The following is a 22,583-nucleotide window of genomic DNA, read 5'->3' as shown; positions in this document are numbered from 1 at the left end:
GATCCGTCCACCACCAAAAAGAGACAAGTTGTATTTCCAACTGCTCCATTTTCCCAAGACTGAAGAACGTCACAGAGACAGGTACATCACTAAAAGTCTCAGTTGCTCATTTGTTTTTAAACATTGATGTTATTTCTCTCTGTAATCGCCTCAGAGTCACACAACAGATGAACAGGCACTCACCCTGTTAGTATGCGTAAAAGGCTACAGAGGCTTTGTGAAAAAAATCACTCTAGCAGAAGCAGAGGCACAGGAATCATGATTGTAAGTACAAACAGAAGAAAATCACACTTCTATTAAAGCTGGTCTGAATGTATGTATATATATGCATGTGGATATTGGGAAATCTTGGGTGTTCATAGTTATATTTTCCTCCCAGCTAGGAATAGTATCTTTCGGATATACCACTTTTCAGCTAAATGTCTGCAGGTATTTTACTTAAAAGATAGGCATCATCATTGCCTTGTGAAAGGCAGAGAAACTGAGGCACTGGGAGAGTGCATGACTTGTCTAAATTCCCTCAGCAGCACATTAAGAGAGCTCAGACTGTAATTACTGTCTCCTCATGCTCAGGCCAGTGCCCTACCTAGTAACAATGCTGCTTCTCCACAGCAGACCCCAGAGGTGGGGTGTATCAGATCATTAGTCTGATCAGAAAAGATCGCAGCCCACAGGCTGAGGAATGGTGTTGTGACATTTGTGATATTCTTAATGTACATTGTACTGCTGCTAACTTTATGGTGCCTTTCTGTTACATATATACATAGACAAATCATTCACATAAAATGATGTGAGTCTTTGTTTTCATTAAATAAAATGCATGACAGGAACTTTTCCCTCCTCCATCAGCTCTGGAGAAGTCCAGGATCTATTTTCTGGCTGCAGTTACTTTATGATCACAATCAAGATCAAAGCAACAGACACATTCCGTTGAGGCAGTCAGTTTTTATCCTTGCAATTATAAATACTTGTTGTCCCTGAATATATTTCAATACATTTATGGTAATATCACATTCTGAGGCAACAGAACTGAAGACAGACAGACACAAAGTGAGATGAAAACCTTAGTATTACTCTGAATATTCTCCAGATTTGTAGCTGTTTCTATTCTAGATATCTACTGCACTGCCTAGAGGGAGATAAAGGCAACAACTGAAATGCAGACTTTCTCCAATGTATATTCCAAAAAGTCTTGCAAGGCTCCACAGAATTAAAACTTTCTTAGCTCTTCTGCAGTTTTACTACCATAATGTGCTCATTTAATTTGTGATGGAAATAGCATATTCAAGTTATCATTATGCATTACTTAGCTTCTTCTACAGTTTAATTTGTCCTCCTGCAACTCTCCATTGAGTTTTCTTAGGCTATAAATAAAAATCTCTCGGGATCCTGGATCTTGCCTTCTGAACAAAAATTTCAGTGACTCATTCTCATACATATTTTCTTCCATTATCTTCATCACAGGCAAATGTTCACACTCATTCCAAAAGGTCAGGAGGAAAGAAGCTGTGACTAGCTTCCTGTCAGAAGTAGGTCAGAATGCTCTTTCCTTAGATGTCCTTAAACAAAGGTGAGTTATTTTTCAACCAACTACTGTTGGAGTAGTTTCTGGTTACAAATAAATCTCCTTAAACCACAGATATATTGGGTGATTCCTACCCAAAAAAGGAAAGTTGCTAATCAGAAGAGTGGTGCCAGACTGACTGACAAATCTAATGACTTCATTTGGCATCACTAACTTGTAAGCTAGTCGACGCCTTATTGAATTGTTTTTTTTAATGGATATGTGTGGTGCTGTCATTCTTAGTTACAGCAAGCATTAACCTGAGCAACAGAGTTGGAATGGACAAAGCACTGCCTGATAGGGACACAAGTTACCCAAATGACACTCCATATGTCAGCTCATCAAGAGATTATTTCTATAGGATGATTTCCTATTTGTTTGAAACACGTATTTTGTATAATTAAAAAACTCAGGGACCAGAAATCATTGGCAATATCTCAAAACATGAATTTCTGAGGATGCTATCAAGTGCCTAGTTCTTCTTCCTACACTGTAAAGCACTGTACCCATTGGTGCATTCAGCTTTTCTAAAAGATTCCCATTGTATGTCCCTCTACATACTTCTGACAGATTGATGCAGAGAGTTTTACTTACAGAGCTCTCTGGTATTTCTCCAGTCTTTCCTTGGACACAGTTACTCATAGTCCTCCTCCATCATTTAGCACTTTACACCAAGCTCTAGCAAGGTAATGAGATGTTCTCCAGGACAGGTGGTAATGGCTGGCTGTGGATCATGCACTGCCCAATGCTGGTGGAGGACAGCATGTAGAATGATCTTGCAAAAACTCTATGAAAGTGAAACTATTCATGATGGGTCAAAAAAAAAGTGAGCCTTTAGCTCACTTTTCTTTCTGACTCACAGTGACTTCTGACACTTTCAAGAATATCTGTTGCAATGAGCATGTAAAAAATGTGAATTCCATCAAAATCCTACTTATTATCTCAGTTAAGCAACAGTTTGAAGCAGCTGCATTCTGCAGCACCACACTGCTTTGCTTTTGGTAAATGAATCCAAGACCAGATATTCATGTGGTTACAAGCCTTTTCAGGAAAAGGTCCTTATCTTGTATGCCTGGTGTTACAGCTATATTGCTTATGTAAGAAAATGACAAATCAATAACTGTGTTTACCTTTAATAAATTATTGATAGCTCTGTGAGGAATCTAAAGTAGAGAGCTACTGACTACGCAATCTCTGCTCTACACTAAGGTCTACACTGTTGCCAGTAAACCTCCAGGTTATAGTCAAGGTGTTGGTTACAAACTATAAAGTTCTTAATAGCTTGAATTCCATCAGCTTTCCTTCCCTGTCCTGCTGCACAACCTGCATTTAGCACTAGAATGCTTCAGGCAACTGTCCCAGCAATGGGACTTCAGAGAGTCTGGGAAATAGGGCCAGGCTGCTCACAGGAGAGTTGGCAATTGGAGTGTTTTTTGTGCTTCTTGATTATGATCAGATAATTTTTCTCCTGTTGGCGAGTATTTCTTGTTGCTGCCTGGTTTTAGTTGCTGATGCTAAAAAGGATTATAGAGCACAAACTCCCTGTAATGATGAATGCTTCTGACTCCAAATTACGTACAACAAATCTGGGCACTGCACTGGTCAGCACATCATACCTATGCAATCTATAATAAACATTTAGAGTGCTTAGGCACCTGTCAAAGTACTTAATCAAAGTGAGACCTGCAAAGGTAGTTGGTGGGATTTTTTTCTTTCACTCCTTTGCAATATGGAGGGATCAGGTGACTTCCCTGGCTTGAACCCATTTATGCAGTGATTCTAAAACCACCTGCATTCTCCTGATTTGCACTGTCACAGGACATGTGTGGATAACCAGCACCCAGATCTCTCATGTCCCTCTGTTAAACCACAGGAATATGAAAGCAGCAGAGATTTAGTTCTCCAAAATAAAGCTATTATCATTGTTCTCTTACACTACCATAACTGTTAGACAATACACAATGCAGTTCACTTTTATCTCTAATGCACAGTTAAATAGAATTAAATAGAAATAGGTCTTTCCCAGTTGTTTTAATAGTAGATATAATTATTCCAAATCTTGACAGCAAAAAGACAAGAAATGGATGTTTCCTTTCATCTAATTTTTCTCTGGAGAAATAAAGAGTGGTTAAAGATTTTTATGGCCTCTCACAAGAACAAAATGTGGAAAAAGTAGCAGATTCATGAATATTTAACATTAACTCAAAGAAGAGTTCAGTGTTCATTTTAACAGAAAATACAAAGCAAACTCTAATTCTTTTCTTTGAAGTTCTCAGTTCCACCTGTAAGTATGTGTTAGCTACCGAGTGCTCAAATGTCACCGATTCACTGGGTAATACTGAAAAATTCATTTATTTCTCCTCTTACACTCATCTCTAAAAGATGGAGTAGCATGCACTTCTTTTATTTGCTCTGAGTAGTGTGAAACCACTAGTGCATATATATGCATTCAAAATACCATTGTGAAGGAGGAGATACACTCAAATGCCTGGCTCACAAGCTGAGTCTTAATAAACTACTACGGAAGGGGAAATATCTTGATTTACTACTTGAAGAGGAGTCTCTAATTGTCCATATAAGAAATGACACAAAAGACACAGTTCCTCTCAGCAAGTTCCAGACTACAGAATGGTACAAATTTTTCTTCCTCCTGCTTAGATTAGGAGTGGCACATTTGAAGATACGTCAGAAGTCACTGTTCCAGTTCTTTTTACTATGTTTGCTAAAAAGTTCTCTTTCTTTCATTCCCTCCTTGTACTGTAAAGAGGTCCTCTTTGTCCTTTACTTCTTTATTATCTTATTTTTTTCAACACTGGACCAAAGAAGCTTTCTATCCATTTGCAATCCTTCTCTGAGCAATTCTGCCATTTAACATTATAATTTTTACTGCAATGAGTTCAACAAAGGAAAGACTGGATAATTATTGAGATAGGGAGGAGAAATACAAGTTTCCAGATTCTATAGGATTTTTAGTTGAAGTAAGGAACCAATAAGACAGGAAGACTAGACTTGCTTCTTTTCTTCAAAGAAATCCGTATTCTAACAAAACTGTAAGTCAGAAATATTTAAAGAATAAAAAAATGACTTAATTCCGATAAAGATATCCTGGAATGTATCTAAATACCAATTTATGAAAAGGAGCAGATCCAATTAGATGATAAATTGACATTGATTTCTTTGAATGAAGATCTAGGGTCCATATATTAAGGCTTGTATTATTGCACACATAAAACTCAGTCAGTGACTCTTCCAGGCATTTTCGTCGAGGCAAAACACCAGAATGGGCTGGTATATCACCACAGCAAGATGAATTTCAGTGTTTATCAGCAGTAAGTCCCCATCCACTTACTGGTAATAAGATATTTATGCTGCAATTGCAAATTCTGAATGTCATAAAGGTGTAATGAAGTACTGTGCACACCATGATGAGAAGTTAATGAAATAGAGAGAGACAAAAATAAGGTTATGTTATTTTTTTTTTAAAAAAAAAGGAAATATTGATCTTTCACAAAAATATCCCAACCTTTAAAATTCAGGTTTAGATTTCAAATGCCCCAGTACTTGGGACTCAAATTGCTATGACCTGCTAGAGGCAGAATAAACAATCTGGATATTTTAAAACAATGGAAGGGCTATCATCAGACTTGTGCACAGACAGGGGAGGGGGGAGTTTTCAGAAATTTCTAAGGGCCAATAAGGTATTCTGGTCCTTAAAGATGAAGGTCAGAAATATCAAGACAGTACAATACCCACTCAGTGCAACTACAGCATTGATCCAGCCTGTATATCTTTGAAAAATCTCCTTCCCAGTCACATTTCTATTCTGTTAAAAATATTACTCTACACTCAGCACTTAATTATTAGAATGAAGAAATAGTTCAGAAGAAGGCACAGAAATTAGACTAATTACTTATGACATAATCTGACAGTATGAGAAGCCTCTATCCAGCCTGAATTTACCTTCAAGTTTATTTCTTGAGGCATGGAGATTTATAACACTATGGTCATCTGAGCTAGTTTATCAGCAATTGTTTTGTTAGCCACATAAATGTCTAATCTACTTCTAATCTTGCACAGCTCTTGACACAATGTTATTTTATGACAGTGAGTAACATGAGTTATGTGTTGTTTAAAATGTTTTTCTTTTTCCAACATTTAATTACCGTCCTTTTAATGTCATGTTAAATATCTTCAATGAAGACCAGGTTTTTTTAATGTAAATAAATTTATCCAGTCATGTGCCTTTTTGTGTGCAATTTGTATCAATTTTAATTCTTATGAGCTAGAACAGAGTATAATATGGAGAGATTAAAACCTCCAGTCATTCCATTGTAATTATATTCTAAAAAAGTCAAGTTATGAGATAGTTTAAGTGCATGGGAAAGGATTCTTTGGGGAGAGCCTGGTATCCCCCTCCTGCTTCACCACCATAATTCAACTGCTTTACCTAGGAAGCCCAGGCCAGCATCCAAGAAGCCCTCTTGTTCACCAGGAGGACTTAATGAGAGGTGAAGGTGCTCAGAGCCTTGCAGAACAGTTCAAACAAAGTGTGGCAACTTTCTAAATAAATAACAATGGCACTTAACACAGTGAGTTCTGGGCAGGCATGGACAGACCTGTCTCATTCCACTCATAATTCACCTTGCCCAGGCTTTAGCCACCTCTCCCAGAGGTCAGTGTTTAAGCTAAAAAGCCTTCTGGGTAAAGAAGTAGCCTAGTTCAGCTGTCACTGCTGTTCCACTGCTGGGTAGAGCAGGCTAACAATCAGCCCATGCAAAACACAAGCATTGACACTCACCTGGTTCCCATAAATGTGCCCTATTTGATTAAAATTCTGAAAGAGTGCACATGTCAAAGATTTCACCAAGGTTTAGGACTCATCTTCAGCTGGGATCAGGAAGAAATCCTCTTTCCTCAGTGTAGTTTAGTGAAGCATTGTAAGAGATTTACACTTTCTTTTGGACAGCTTCTGTCCAGCTTATCATTGCAGATGGGATACAGGTCAGCCATGACCAACCAGCACACTTTTGCTACAAGGTCTATTTTATTACATTCACCGAAGAAAAAAAACATTCTTTTTGTAATAACTTTCTCATAGAATACTTATTCTGTGTTCCACTGTTTTTTATTTAAAGTGCAAGTCCTTCAAATGGCCCAAGCTTTTCAGTCACTTGCATGCTAAATGATGTCTGTCATGAGCTGGCAACTGACTTACAGCCAGGGTTTATTTCAGACACCTGAGGAATGCCAAACTTCATTGTATATAATGTTCAGACTGCTGGAGCTTAGATTCATTCTTAGCTTACAAATCAATAGGTTTATGAAAGAACCTAAACATACTTAAAAAGGTCACAGCTGGGATTGGGGGAAAATCTGACTATTAAGGAAGGATGAAAGATGAGAAGAGAAGGAAATAAAATAGGATTTCTGGTCAGCCAAAGCACCAACCATTATTAGAAATTAATTACAGGGAGCATTGTGTACCCTGTACTGCCAATTAGCCAGTATTCACCATGGCAAGTCCATGGCCTTAAATAAAGCTACTTAGTTTATGTACCCTTGTGAAAATGGCTCCTGAAGACGAAGCTAACTCACTTTCACCTCCCACTGCCCAGCTGAGAATTCTTAGATTATCTCAGTGGTTTGAGAAGGCAAATAAGCTCCTAACTAACTAATAGAGTCTGGCAGAATTAGAGAGAGATTCCTGAATCTAACACATATTTTCCTTTCATCCCTTTTAATTTCAAGGCATAGTTAATAAGGACTATGGTCTCTATTTCGGGGTTGAGACTGTTTTTTCTACAAGGCATACATATTTCAAGCAACAATTGAGAGGGTGCAAGAAAACCCTTTGAAAAGTTTCCCTTTCTCCTCCTGTATTTATGGCTTTAATCTATGTTCTGGTTAGCCACACTGCAGTATAACAGCTAGGTGACCAAATTTCTAGACAGAGAAGAGGAAAACAATCAAGACTGCACATCGTACAACGAGACCAGCAGCACACACAGTGCAGGGGCAGTTCTATCACACCAGCTCACTGAACACGGGACTTTTTTGCAAGCACCTTTACATTGATACTCTAAGACAGATTTTCACTGTTTTGCATTCACACAAAAAATGAGGACAATGCCATAATCCTGCACAAGTGTCCAACATAGCTTCATGGCTTTTTCTTATTTTAGTAAAGATACATGAGTATCTTTTAGTAAGATTTTTTTTTTACTGCATTACAGTTTGTCAGAACATCTTGTCAACTAATATTATCTTGCAATAGCTCTGTGATCTCCCCATAGTTTGCAATCAGCTCCAAGCCAGCATGACTTCCTGGAAAAAGTCAAAGGAGACTCAATAAAATGAAATTTTCTTCCACCACAAGAATTTCTTTGAATGCTCCCAGAAATGTGCTATTGTTTAATGCCAGTAGGTAGAAATTATTAAGAAGAAACCTGTAATTTATAAAAGAATAACATGAGTGATTGTTCCTGTAGAAACATTTTGATTTTTTTTGGGGTTTTTTTTGGCAATAGGGGATGTTACAGGATAGAACCATGTGTTTTGTTTCACTGATTGTCCCAGAGCAACCACAAGCAGAAAATAAGTTGTCTGCATGAATTGATAAAAGGGTCATAAATAAGAAAATTATATCCTTTATACCCTCCTGCCAGCAGACCACAAAGAAAAGTCAAGACATCATGAGTACTCACTTTTTTTCTCATCCTCTGGTGATATATTCCTGATATTTATCTAACTATGTGACAGTTACTTCTCCAATAGTTTTAGTTCTCTGCTGGGAAGATGCCAATAATATTACCTTGGAGCAGGGAAATGCGCTGGTGGGGTTTTTTTAAGATCAGCAACCCAATGACCTAATTCAAGCAGCCTAAAGGAGCCTGTTTACAGCTGTTCATTGGTGCTACTGGTTAAGCAATGCTTTGTTTTTGTAGCCGGAGAGTCTGCAGGCTAAAGTTGCTACTGGAACTTCAGGAAGATGGTAAGAGACTATCTTCTGAGTAGCAGTGCTCTGCCCTCTCCTTTCTGCCCACCTCTAGGGAGCAGAGGGCAAGAGAGTCATGGATTACATGATCACAACACGGAGGCAGGTAAACAGAAAAAAATGCATAGTTAGATAAAGCATAGAGAAAAGGCAGAGAACTCAGACGTAGCACCTCATTACTCTTGTTTTCTCTTGTTTTGGGAGGATGAAACAGCTTGCAGTGATCTGTGCTTCCTGGATGCTCCAGTGATACGATGTTGTGATATGCAGAAAAAGAAAGAGATCCTGGAGCCTGCTGAGATTAGCAGGTTCTCCCTGTCTTTGCTCTTTGTGGGTCTCTTTAGCGCAGTGTTTGGTTGCAAACTGTACTTTGTGAAAGGCAGGTAACAGTCTCAGAGCAGAAGACACAAAACAGTATCTGACTGTCTAAAGCTCCTCCCTTCAGTGCACTCACAGAACGATGGTAATTGGAGCCATACAATAGGATGGCAGCCTGAGGGGAACCTGGGCACCAAACTGGCCCCATTGTTTCTGATACAGTTTGCGTTAGAAGTGCAGTACCTCTCACAACTGCCTCAGAGACATGAAGCACAAAGGTTTGTCTTTAGAGAGGATGCAATTTGTACCGATTTTTTACCAGACCTAAATACATAAGCTATTACTCTCCGCCCAAAAACTTCAACTGACATCATCCTCATGAAGTCTTTTTCTGAGATGGGGCCTATATCTGTAGCTGGTAATTTTGGGGGTCTTCAGTACAGCTTTAACAGAAACGCACAGCTAAAGGAGAGTGAGAAAAAAACATGTTTTAGTGTGGGAAATGGGCTCGCAAAACCTAAATCTGGGAGAGGATTAAGAGCCAGTGACAATATTAAAAGCATAGTATTTTAGTTAATTGACTACATTTTACTTAGAAAATGCTCTTTAAATTCTATTTACATAAAAATGTCAAGCACTGAATCAGAGCAGAGAAAAAGATTATTCAAAATTGCAAATGTTTGCTGTCTTCTTTTGGCAAGGTCAAGCTAATAACTTTAGTTTTTAATACAATCCTATGATACATTTTTCTCACTCTGAAAATAAAGCCACAAGTTTTTAAATATCATTACTGGACATCTACAAAGATGATTATGGAGCTGGAGCATCTATCTTATGAGGTTAGACTGAGAGAGCTGGGCCTGTTTAGCCTAGAGAAGACTGAGAGGTGACCTTATTGATGTTTACAAATATCTAAAGGGCTGGTGTCAAGAGCATGGGGCTAGACTCTTTTCAGTGGTGGCCAGTGATAGGACAAGGGGCAATGGGTGTAAGCTGGAGCACAGGAGGGTCCGCTTAAACTTGAAAAACTTCTTTACTGTGAGGGTGACGGAGCACTGGAACAGGCTGCCCAGGGAGGTTGTGGAGTCTCCTTCTCTGGAGATGTTCAAAACCCGCCTGGATGCCATCTTGTGCAACTTGCTCTAGGTGAACCTGCTCTGGCAGGGGGCTGGACTAGATGATCTTTTGAGGTCCCTTCCAACCCCAACCATTCTGTGGTTCTGTGATTCTGTAAATTCATTTTTTCTCTTCTTATCATGGAAATTGACCTTTTCCTGAGGCTCAGGGTGTGTATCCTCATATTCAAAGGGAGTAAGTAGAAGGGTTAAGTAGGGTTAAGCAGAAGCTTAACCATAAATTTCATGGTTAAGCTTCTGCTTAACCATGAAATGCAAGGAAACTATAAACCTGTGTATTTCCAATGTCTGTGGAAATTTTTCACAATTCTGGGTAAGCCAAAGAGGTTTTCTGTGAAGGACAAAGATCTGCTAATCAGCACAAATGGAAATGAAGGGAAAAATTTTTATGGATCACACTGTCTGTGGATTTTAAGTGTTGTCCAGTGGTCCTCAGAGAAAGCAAGAAGACTTCAGAAAGAACACTTGTACCAAAACAGTGCTAATGTTTTGCATCACCTATAATTAACAAAATAAGTGTAGCTAGGTAACTAGCACTGAAGTTTCTAATGAAAACGAACAGGAGTTTCACCTGTTTATCTGTATGCTTTTAATGACTGACACCATCTACAAAGAAGCTGTATCATTAAGAAAATAATCTACTGCGAAACAATCAGAGTCTCACATTTCCTCTGAGCTTCAGATACATCCTATGTATCACATGTGCACACCACAATCACACAAAAAGCCTTCTCCAAGCCCACCTCCTTCACTCCACTTGTTGGGAATGTTTTAGAGCAGAGACAGTGGCAGAGAAGTGAGCGATTTCTACAGCTGCATCAAATTCCCTCCTCATTGCTTCTTGCTTTTCATAGTTCTTTCATGGGAGGAAGGCTTTCTGGTTTGTGCTGGTATAACAAGAACTCTTGTATCAAGCATGATAGCATGTTCACAATACTGTTCAAATCAGAGTGAGTATTTCTGACACTAAAGCCTTGTTTTTCTCCAGTCATATCTATTTATTTATTTATTTGAGTTATTAGGGTTTCTAATTAAATCAAAGAATTAAGAGGAATTATACAAAACTATATGTAGATATACGAATTTAAATTCTCTATCAACTCATAATCCCATGCCCAATCAGGAGTAGGCTGTATTATCATTCACTGGTGTTGCAAAAGTGCTCTGGAAGTGCTTCTGCTGTGTTTCTGAAATCAGATCAAAATGCCCGTACATATTTTTAACATCAGTTTGTAAAAGAAGAATAAAAGGAACACACCTCTTTGCAAAACTCATCCATGACAAAAGGACTCCTTTTGCATCATTTATCTGATATAACAAAATACATTTTAAAAGTTCAGCATATTTCAAATTTTCAACTAGACTAAGAACATATGAAGATGTTTGCCGTGCTTCCTCAAATGTATGTTCTGTATCCAGTCTTTTGCTGCTTCAGCAAGCTCTCAGCAGAAGTACATTGAATAGCCAATAGCCTGTCTTGCTGTACATCATTATTAACATAATATTAGGTAGAATATCCAGGCTATTAAATTTTCCTTTTTCATTGAAAACTATGACTCATCTGAATAAAAGCAACTCTGCAATGAATACGATCTGCAATTCTCTGATCAGATGTTTTCAATTGCACTAGCTGGAAGTGCTACCTTGAACTTGTTAGAAAAAAGAGCCTATTTTTCATGGTACCTATTCTATCATTCCTCCAAAGGCAGGTAAAGAGTTAACATTCATGTTCAGGTTTCAATACACTCTGCTTTATTATAGCACCTGACATTGAAGATCTCAAAGCAATTTGTGAACATCAATCAGTCGAGCCTCAAGACTATTCAACCAGTATGTTATTAAACAGACTGATAAACAGAGATGCAAAAACACATCAGACTTTTCAGTAGATTTATAAGAGATGAGCAGTAGCTTTGTCCTCCTCTTTGTCCCCTAGAATGGGACTTTTCTGTCTGTTGTTTCCTCTAGAGGAGCACAGAAAACAGCACTAGTAAGAGAAGCAGACTGGTCCCAGTACTGCCAGCAAAAGATACTGAGCAAAGAAACGTGTTTTAGTCCAACCGCTACCACCTGGAAACCCTATTCCCTTCCCTTTTGCCCTCTCCTGCCACTGTTGTCGGCCCAGTGTCCTGGACCTTGCCAGGAAGCTGAAACCAGCTGACTCGTAGAAATCTTTCCTTGGGGCTAAAAAATCCTAATGTGGTGTGGCCAAAGCCAGGGGGGAGTAACAGGCTACTCTAATTCTTTGCAGGCTGGGCACATCCCAGATGTTGCCAGCTAAAAAACTGAAGTAGACCAGTTTACTCCCTCACTGATCTTTTCTTATCCAACCCTTCCACGTTGTGCAGTGATCACATTTTCTTACATGCCAAAGGATGAAACATTGTTATGTCTGGACCTAATGTTCTAATCTAACTAGCTTTAATCAATTTAGCTCAAGCACCAAGACTGAGAAGATGCAGACTTCACTGTAGGCTATGCAACCCCACTAGGACACCCTGGCAAGCAGTTAGTCCTGCTGCTACTACAGCTCCACTGAGAGTGGCACCAAGTCAGATGCCCAGGCTGTGCACAGCTGTAATGGCACCTCCTGACACCTGTGTCTGCACCTTCACAACAGGAAAGAGCCCCTAGTCTGAGGAATTCACGGTTTAACCAGACAAAGCAGAGAAACAAAATCAGAAATCACAAACCAAACTGAGACTGGTTAAGTGGAGTCCAGCAAGGATGAGAAGTGTGAAGGATGTATGTCCAAAATCAAAGGCTGCTAACTGCTTTTATTAGCAATGAAAGCTCTGCTTTGGAGAGAGCAGAGGCAGAAAAGCTGAGGCTAAGCTCATAAATTGAGTGTTTGTTCCTCTTCCCTTCAGTGGCTCCATGACATGTTATCATCACAGAATCACAGAGTCACAGAATGTCAGGGATTGGAAGGAACCTCAAAAGATCATCTAGTCCAATCCCCCTGCCGGAGCAGGAACACCTAGATGAGATCACACAGGAAGGCATCCAGGTGGGTCTTGAATGCCTGCAGAGAAGGAGACTCCACAACCTCCCTGGGCAGCCTGTTCCAGGGCTCTGTCACCCTCACCGTAAAGAAGTTTCTTCTCAAGTTTAAGCGGAACCTCCTGTGTTCCAGCTCACACCCATTGTCCCTTGTCCTACCAGTGGGGATCACTGAGAAGAGCCTGGCTCCATCCTCCTGACATTCGCCCTTTACATATTTATAAACATTAATTAGGTCACCCCTCAGTCATTCTTGTAAATGTTTCAAAGGAAAGTTTTTGAATGATAGTGCTTTGCTATAGTCCCTGCTGTTGGGAAGGGCTATACAAACATCTGCCATACACTCCTCAAATAAAATTCAACCAGAGCTTTTGTTTACATGGTTTCTCCTTAAAACCAGCACTCAGATGCAACTTTTAGTCATAGCTGCCTTATTAAAAATGAACCTTTTATTTTAAACACAGTACATTTTGTAACAGGAAAATCAATATACAGTAACCCAGAGTACTGCAGACAACAGCTGTAGGACATAATATGATGACAGAAAGTTGAGTACAGTATTTTGGCAGTTATGTTCAGATAATCTTTCACTTTTTGTTTTTAATGGCACTGAGCTATAAAGATCTGAGATTTCTCCCCACCTGGTGACCCCATGGTACACAAAATTAAGAAACCAAGAAACCACTGTTTTCAACGTTAGAGGATATTATCTAAAAAATAAACCAGTTGTTACTTATTTTTTCCTTTATAGGATATTGTAGGTCGTTCCGGAGCTACAATGAGTTAACAACAGTCTTAGTGATTGCACAGCCCTTAGCAAAGATATAGAAACATACTTAAGCATAAAGAGTACCTTGAAAAGACTACTACTTTTCACTGCCTTCACTTTGACTGTGAGTAAGGGTGTTCAGCTCTGTCCAAGGCTGGGATTCGCAATGTACCTATGCTTAGAAAAGTTACGTAGGGAGAAAAGAGGAGATGAAGCCACAGATGTGCCTGGTACACAGGAGTATAGAACAAACATAATGATCTTAATTGTGATTTTGATCATCTGTTACTTTTTTGTTATTAACAGAAAGTTTACAATTAAAACCAAACTATGTATGTGTTTATGCCATCATCAAACACTGATTCTATGAATAAACTAGGACATTGGAACCTATTTGTTTATCCTTAGGAGGTGGGAGGTGATTAGTTCTCTAAAATGGCATGTGATTCACTTAGATTACAAAATAAACTCAAATACGTATCCTTGGTGAGGAAAAGGCAAAAAGGGCTCTAGATCATTTTGTACTGAAATTGCTTGTTTCACCACAGCCCACGGAGTATATTTTTCCTCAAATAATGAAACCGGTTTTTTAAAGGTTTCCAATCCAGATTTATGTGACAAATGCTTTAATTAAGATTGATATATTCCATTTGTTTAGCTTTCAGACTTTGATACGAAGTTTTAACTTGAACTGCATTGCCCTCTAGCGCTGTGACAGGGCTGGCCGCAGTGATGTCACTAGCACATGCCGTGTGAGCACAGGCAGCCAGTTCATGCAGAGCTGCCTAAATGCTGACAAACCCTTCTTGGAGACGCATGCCACAGCAGCTAGACAGGGGCATCCTTCCAACAGAACCACCAGTGCACAAGGGAAAACAGTAAACCTGTCTTTTCTTTCAGGAACGTCATGATCGAAACAGCAACTTTCAAGCTCCAGACAAGACTTCTGCCTGCTAATTTCTGTTTAAATGAGTTCGTATAAGAAATTAAGCAAGTTTGAAGAGCCTATTATTTCTGACAGGCTTCAGAGGACTTTGTGCTGTGCAAGTGTTACGTGCTTATAGCTGACAGCTTGCTGGGGAGATGAGTTCTCAATCTAAAACTGGCCAGGGCTTTGCAGCAACTTCTTGGGCAGAGAGATAACTTTCAACTGAACTCAAACCATCTGCGTGTTGTGCAAGGGATCCAATCATAACTTGCTATGGAGGATGATTTTTAAGATGAATACCTACCTTGGTGATAAATCCAATTCATCAATACCTGGATATTTGAAAGTGTCTCCACTAAATAATGGAAATCTTTCTGCAAACAACTCCAATGAGACAGCAAGCAATCTGGATTCACCTGCCTTGGATATCAGTAGGGCAATAATTGTGGGGCTTATCCTAGGTGCCTTTATACTCTTTGCTATTATAGGTAATATCCTGGTAATTCTCTCTGTTGCTTGCAATAGACATTTAAGAATTCCTACAAACTATTTCATAATTAACCTCGCAATAGCAGATTTGTTGCTGAGTTTTACTGTCCTTCCGTTCTCTGCTACACTGGAAATTCTTGGCTACTGGGTTTTGGGGAGGATATTTTGTGATATCTGGGCAGCAGTTGATGTGTTGTGCTGTACAGCTTCTATTTTAAGTCTATGTGCAATTTCTATAGATAGATATATAGGGGTACGTTATTCTCTCCAGTATCCAACTTTGGTAACAAGAAGAAGGGCAATTTTAGCTCTGCTAGGTGTCTGGGTCCTTTCCATGGTGATTTCTATTGGGCCTCTTTTGGGTTGGAAAGAACCAGCACCCAAGGACGATAAAGAATGCCGTATCACTGAAGAACCATTCTATGCTTTGTTTTCTTCCTTGGGATCATTTTACATTCCTTTAATCGTCATCCTCGTGATGTACTGTCGGGTCTACATAGTGGCAAAAAGGACTACTAAAAACCTGGAAGCTGGGGTTATGAAAGAAATGTCCAAATCCAAGGAGTTGACTTTACGGATTCATTACAGGAACATTCACGAGGACACATTAAACAGCACCAAATCCAAGGGTCACAATCCCAGGAACTCCTTAGCTTTCAAACTTTTTAAATTCTCTAGAGAAAAGAAGGCAGCCAAGACACTGGGAATTGTGGTTGGCATGTTCATTTTGTGCTGGCTTCCTTTCTTCATTGTTCTGCCACTAGGTAAGTTGGCAAAAAGGGATTGCGAGGGGAGGGGGAGGAAGAGGGTTAGTTGTTTACTACAAAAATATAATAGAGAAAAATGAGATGAATGATAAGTAGATATCATTTTGAGAACTACAGTGAGGAGATGAAAGGAAGAGAAGTGAAAGTAATTTACTTCTGATGTTGGCTTTTTCAAAGAGTCATGCTGAAACTTTGCAGTTTGCAAAGTGTGCAGCCTGCAGAAAATCTGCTCTTCTGGTAGTCCTTCTCAGTGATGGGGCAGATGTCAAATCAGAGGACAACATCTCCAGAGCTTATATACTAAATCTCCCTTTATGATCTTTGTTTGAATTGAATTAGGTTTCAGAAACATTTTTATAGGGTGCTTTAACAAAAATCCTAGATAAGAACACCAAAAGAGGTTCAGCACTGAAATGGTCTTGTTTTAATTTACCATTAGATGTTCAGACTGTAATACAGTAGGTTTTCTGGAGTTATTAGGTGTCTTAAATGGAAATGAAACTGAACTAATGAGGAGGTGCAAAACTCCCCTGAGCTTTGGAAAGCTGAAAAAGTTCCAGTTCTCAGTTCAAACGTCACTGACCAAATCCCAAAAGCAAAGACACGAAGTCCACTGATCCCCACAGAGGGGTACTTATTGGTTTCAATGGGTTTAGTTCAGGCATTTCAGGAGATTGCCATGTGAGCTTTTGGCAGCCACTGTGTACACTTTCAATTTTAAAATATTAAAGAATTTGATGTAGTCTTAACACAATATTCTGTGTTCCCAAGTCCTTGTGAAATTTGATCATATTGTCTTTAATACTAGCACTACCTCTAAAAGTGGAATGTCTCAACACATTGAATTAATAAACTCTCAAAAATATCTCTCCAAAATTCATTTCTCTGAGACACAGACAATCTAGCAGCCTAAATATGGAAAGAAATGGAAAAAGAAAGAGAAGAAAAAGCCTTTATTAATGTTCTGTATTCATGTTTACTTAGTTACCCTACCAAAACATTTCTAATTGAGTGGTAAGCAATTATTTTTAGAGACTGTTGTAGAAAACTAAACTGAGTTCAGCAACCTGGTCCTAGTGAAGTGTTATAAAATTCTAATTTCAATAAATGTGTAATAGCATTTAGACTAGAATCTTTACTGCAAGACAACTACTTTAAGCTATTGTAGGGCAACTTTATAATCTCTAGCTTATTGAATCATAAACTTAAAAATCTTTAAGCTTCAGGATCTACATAAAGCTAATGTTAAGGCTGTTAAAAATTCCAAACAGAAGGAAAATTGTGAGCAAAGTTCTATTTGGCTACTGAAGTTTAAGTCCTTGTGCTGGCTCTTAACGAAAGTTTATAATATAAAGCAAGTTTCCAACTACTGCAAAAATACATACCTGAGGATACAAATACATTTTCACCATATGGTACCAGTAGTAGTAGTAGTAGATATGTAGCTAGTAGGTCATGATCCCCTGACAAAGTAGGTTTCCTCCCTGATTTTGAATGATTGAAGGAACTTTGCAGAAAAAAAAAGCAAACGTGAATGCAGTAGAGCATATCCGTAGCTAGCAGAAGCCAGTATAGCTACTACTGTTGTTCAACAAACACAGATGCAGACCAGTCCATTAAAAACATCATGATCACAGGGCAGAAGCAATGTGAGAAACAATTAAGTTTCTTGAAAGAGTATGAATTTTCCCTTTGAGAAGTTATTTCAAAACACTTGATCTTTCCTGGGATGTTTAATGAGTCATTGCTTAAGATATCTCAGTGGAGAATTTATTGCTTGTAACAATACAAGTTTCTTTGTCATATATTGTATCCAAGGCATCAGTGAGGTGACAGGCTGAGAGCCTCCACCAGAGCACACCCTGTGCTGGCAGAGCTGCTGGGTGGGCTGAAGGGCTAAAGCCACTGCTGTGGGCTCTGACCCGACACAGACTGAGCATCTGTAACCCCCAACACGCTCACATCATCACTGCGCGCACTTGGTACCCCACAGAGCTGAGGTTTAGAAAGAGATGTCATTGTGTCAGCTAGAAGAGTGAAAAAATCATCATCTTGGTGTTGCAATATAAACTGCTGGCTCTCCTGTCCTCTCTCTAGAAATCCTTTCAGGGGCCCAACTCTTAACTGACAGCCTTTTGTCTATAAAAGGGGAGAAAAAAAGGTATGCATAGTATCCAATATAGTATCCAAATGCATTTAAATAGTAGGTACTTTCCCTCTGTTTTGCTGACTAGGAATAGGGCTGGTTTTGTTCCTTGTCTCTGATCTCTTTCTTTAATTTATTCAGCACACTCCAGAACCTTGTACTTTTCATCTCTGTGTATCGGTGCAAAGTCAGTAAATGATGATAGGCATGACTAAAGCATTGCTCACTAAAACAGGTGGGGAAAAGACCTTTTCCTGACATGCATAATGCAGCCATTCTTATCTGGAGGAGAGGGTAGAACAGTGCAGAGAGACTTCGTAAGGAGCTTGCTGTGTGCTGCATTCTTCATAACAGAAATCTTTAGCTTTGTGTCTTCAAGTCACAAAGTTGAATGAAATGTTATTAAGAACAATTACAAAAAGCACACAATGGTATGAAATCAATTTCAGTGATAGGCAAACCATAGAATCCAAAAGGTACTGATGATTTACAAAACTCTCTGCAGGTGCCCTGGGCTGCTTTAATCACAACCCACTCACTCATCAGTGCAGGACTGCAAACTACAATACCTTGTCTGCTACTGAGTCCAGGCTAGATACTTACCTTCACTATACTGAAAGGATAGGCTTCTTCCTTAGCCTGTATTTTTCACACCTTATACTTGCACCACTAACCCAAATCATACCCTCACATCTGCATCTTTACTTTTCTTTTTTTTTTTTTTTCATCCTGTTTCACTCACTAATGCCATGACTCTGCAGAATGGCATTAGCAGAGCAGGTCTGGATTTTTGAGGATCCAACCTCAGAACATTTCACAAGTTGGTAAATGTTATTTCTGCAACACCTCAAAACCATCTCTTAACAAATCTGCTTATATGTAGAGGACTTTCTTTCATGTTTAAAGTATTCTTAGCTCTTCTACTGGTTTCCCAGACAAAATTATAATTCTTCTACCTGGCATTTCAATATATTCTGCAGTTACCCATTTTGATATCCCAAACAAAGTATTATTGCATCAGATGGCAGATATACACCAGGAATTGACGCGGTGCTGAAAGCAGGGATATTGCTTGAATACATATTCCACAATAAAGGAAAAGAAATAATATTAACACTTACAGAGTGTTTTCCAAGCAAGAATCAAAAGGCTTTGCAAGGAAAGCTCTCTGACAGAGCTCTGTATACAGCTACAGAGAGGAATTACCGCACTGACACTGAGGTACTGAGCATTATGAAACAATTAGCACAAAGAATGACCCATAATCTCTTTTGGTAGGACTGAACCATGCTGCCTTTAGTGTCTTCAGTGCCTTTAGTGCACCTGATGATGCAGCGAAACTGGTATTAAAGAGAATCATGTGAGAAATTTGTTTTTATTCCAGTAGCTACCAGATATTCTTGCCAGATAGCAACAGAGCTATAGAATATCCTTGTTGTGCAGATTCATAAATGCTCCATAGCTTTGTAAACAGTTGTCTTGCCACTCAAAATTATTTGTGGTACAGCACAAAAAATAAAATGAAGGCATATGTGTCTTTGAGACAACTTCTTGTGCCATAAATTCAGTGACTCAGCTTTGAAAAGTAAGTATCTTGCTTGTTTAAAATAAATGTGTTTTTTTTTCTTCTCCCTCATACAAATCCTTTCTTGGGCATCAGGACTATATTAAATATGCATTGCTGAAAAATGCTGAGTAAAATTTATAATTTTTATCTAAAGACTATAGCCCTGCAGAAATAAGGTTACACTCATTAAAACTCCCTCCTTTAAACAAAGGAATATCTAATTTATGCTGACCCCTTTATTAAAAAAAAAAAAGAATCCAAAATTAAGGATCATATGTTTCCCCCTGGCTGCTAGGTAAAAATTTAGTCTCATTCCTGTTAATTGAGATATCAGAGTGGTCTTGCCAGTCTTCTCCCAGGCACGCAAATGCACGCGCGTGCACACACACACAAAGGGAAAACTCACCACCTCTAGTACTTTAACCAGAGCATATTAACTTCCCTGGCCTATTGCTTAACTCCAGTGGAGATCAGCAGAGCGTTACTCACTTCCCAGTTCAGAGCCTAACTCCCCCTGCTCCCACAAAACCTGTGATCTTATCCACTGAAGTCAGAAACAAAGTTCTTGTAACTTAACTGGCAGTGGGATAAGGTCCCAAGAGCCTCATAATGAAGATACAACTGTTTTGACTGTCCTTGTATATTAAGCTTTTGAAACATCTTTATAAAATAATAAAAAAGAACATAAAAATATTCTGTATGCTACAGGTCAGCCAATACAAAATTCTTAAAATAAAATGTTATTCAAGTACAGTATGTAGATTTATGTTACATCGGGCCAACCTCTGCATCTCTGCACCAAGAATACCAAATTAGGCCACTTAGTTTCCCATGGGAAACACTTTAAGGAAGTAGGTCCAGTGCTGTCAATGTTCCTGGATTCTGCTTTCTGCAAGGCTTTAGACCTGCTTTGTCTTTCATCTCATTTTGGTCTTGCCCCCTCTTCACCTCTGTAACTAGCCTGTCTCTCTAGATTTTATGCCCTGAAGTTAATAGTTATACAGAATTTGGACAAATTAATGATATATGTGGCAATATGACCCTCTGCCCACTTGCAGGTCAATCTTTGGTACAACGTTCAATTGCACAGGTGATAGCAGGAACCTGCTCCTCCTATTTTCTAGCCAATTCCTGTAAAATTAAACATCACAAGGGCATTTATTGACAAGTACAGCACGTTATGTCACACGTGGAAGACTAGATTATTTGAAGATGATTCATTTTACTACTAAAATAGCCTCCCTTAAGCCCTGCTTTAAGCCTGGTTTGCAAAAGATGTCAATTAGCAGTTACTTACACACTTCTACTTTTTAGAACAAAGTTGTTTGTTATCAAAGCAGATGAAACTGCAAAAATTTGGGGGTACTTGCTATGTCAGCTTTTGATTCACAGGTCAGAGGAACAAAGGGAAATTTTAAAGTGTACAGTCTTACAAAAACAAATATGCAAAGCAATACAGAAAAAATACAAAGAAATCTACTGCTGTTGACTATTCAACTTCAGAGATGGCAGCAACTCGTATCTCAAGTGGTCAGAAAGCTCTGAGGAAAAAAAAATTCAGAACTGAATTTTCAGCAACAGGAAATCTCAAAACTATTGAAATCAAAGACAGGAGAGAAGTGCTAATTTCAGAGGAAACACTGCTTTCAGCACCCAGCATCCAGCAAGGCAGTGGACACAATGCCAAAAGCATTTGCAAACACATGTGCTATTGCTCAGTTTGGTAGTCATGAAAGCACTGAGTAAAGTTATACATAAGCATATCGAGGCCATACCTCAGGATCTCAGCTGCGTGTTCTTTAGTGTACCCATCTGTGAAATACAGACATGAACAAAAAGTGATTAGTTTCTTAGCATCTTCACTAAAGTCCTCCTCCATAGACCACTGCAAGATTTTGAGCTATTCTGATGGGCTTTCAAGTGAGACCTAGAAAGTGAAAAGCAATAACCATCAGTCTCTAAGTAACAAAAGAGAAAAAAATAAAATGGAAGTTCATACAATATCTTTGTTATTCAATTCCATGCTAAAGTCCTATTATTTACCAAGGATGTCCAAGACAGATTGCCTCCGCTGTAAGTCAGAAGTGAGAAGAGGAGAAAAATACACCAAAGCATACCCAGTAATTGAAGATATTAAGTAAAATAAATGAAATGTCAGCAGACTTGGATTAGCTTTTCTAGGTTCCCTTAATCAGCTAATCCTTTGCAAAACAAGCATAGGCTTGGCCCACATTCTTTCTAGTTAGCAAGCTGCTAAAGTCTGTAACTCTTTCAGCCAAAATAATAGTAACAATAATATCGTGTTTCTGTCCCTATCTACTGTCAGTTTTAGAGTATCAAACAAGATTCTTACTAAAACTGATCTTGGTTTTATCATATTTATGTGAGTGGAACAAAATTTAAACACAAATGAACTCTCTCCATGGTGTAAGTCTTGGTGTAAGACTGAGGGGTGGTAGACTAGGATGTACAAGGATATATAGGGTTTGTGTCAAAAATGTGCTTCATAGAATTTTTCCATATCTCATGTATTTTCCACATCTGTATCTCCACATTTTGTTATTCAAGATATACTCAGAATTTTTGCTAATACAACAACTGTGGACAACACATGAAAAATCTTAATCCTGTTGCTTTTTTCCTGTTCTTTTTAAAACTACAGCTTTCCTCTTTCTTTTTCTTCATGAGCTGGGCAAATAAAGCTCCTATTTGTCTTTTCTATTGCTCTTCTAAACACCAACTTGCAAATGGTCTGTTGCACCATAGGTTTTTAAAAATAATTTTCAACTCTCAGTGCTTTAAGCATCAACACTATCTTTTGTATGACACTGTAGGAAGGACAGTCATGGTTGGCAGACCAGAGCAGAATCTCTGGAAATGACAGACTATCTTTTAACTTTGG

At 38.7% G+C, this 22,583-nt stretch overlaps 1 protein-coding gene across 1 annotated transcript in view; it reads left to right on the top strand.

Moving 5' to 3' along the window:
- The first annotated feature begins 14,610 nt into the window (after nt 1-14,610).
- LOC104530739 (alpha-1B adrenergic receptor) overlaps nt 14,611-22,583 on the top strand; it is an 18,468-nt gene continuing 10,495 nt past the window's right edge. Inside the window, exon 1 of the mRNA XM_010175421.2 lies at nt 14,611-15,965. Coding sequence (XP_010173723.1) covers nt 14,993-15,965 — 973 coding nt within the window. The 5' untranslated portion in view covers nt 14,611-14,992. The remainder of the gene's footprint in view (nt 15,966-22,583) is intronic.

Source organism: Antrostomus carolinensis, unplaced genomic scaffold (assembly GCF_000700745.2).
Source record: "Antrostomus carolinensis isolate BGI_N321 unplaced genomic scaffold, ASM70074v2 scaffold19039, whole genome shotgun sequence".
NCBI classification, from domain to species: Eukaryota; Metazoa; Chordata; class Aves; order Caprimulgiformes; family Caprimulgidae; genus Antrostomus; species Antrostomus carolinensis.
Note: the sequence above shows the minus strand (reverse complement) of the source record. Positions and strands in the feature narration are given on the sequence as shown.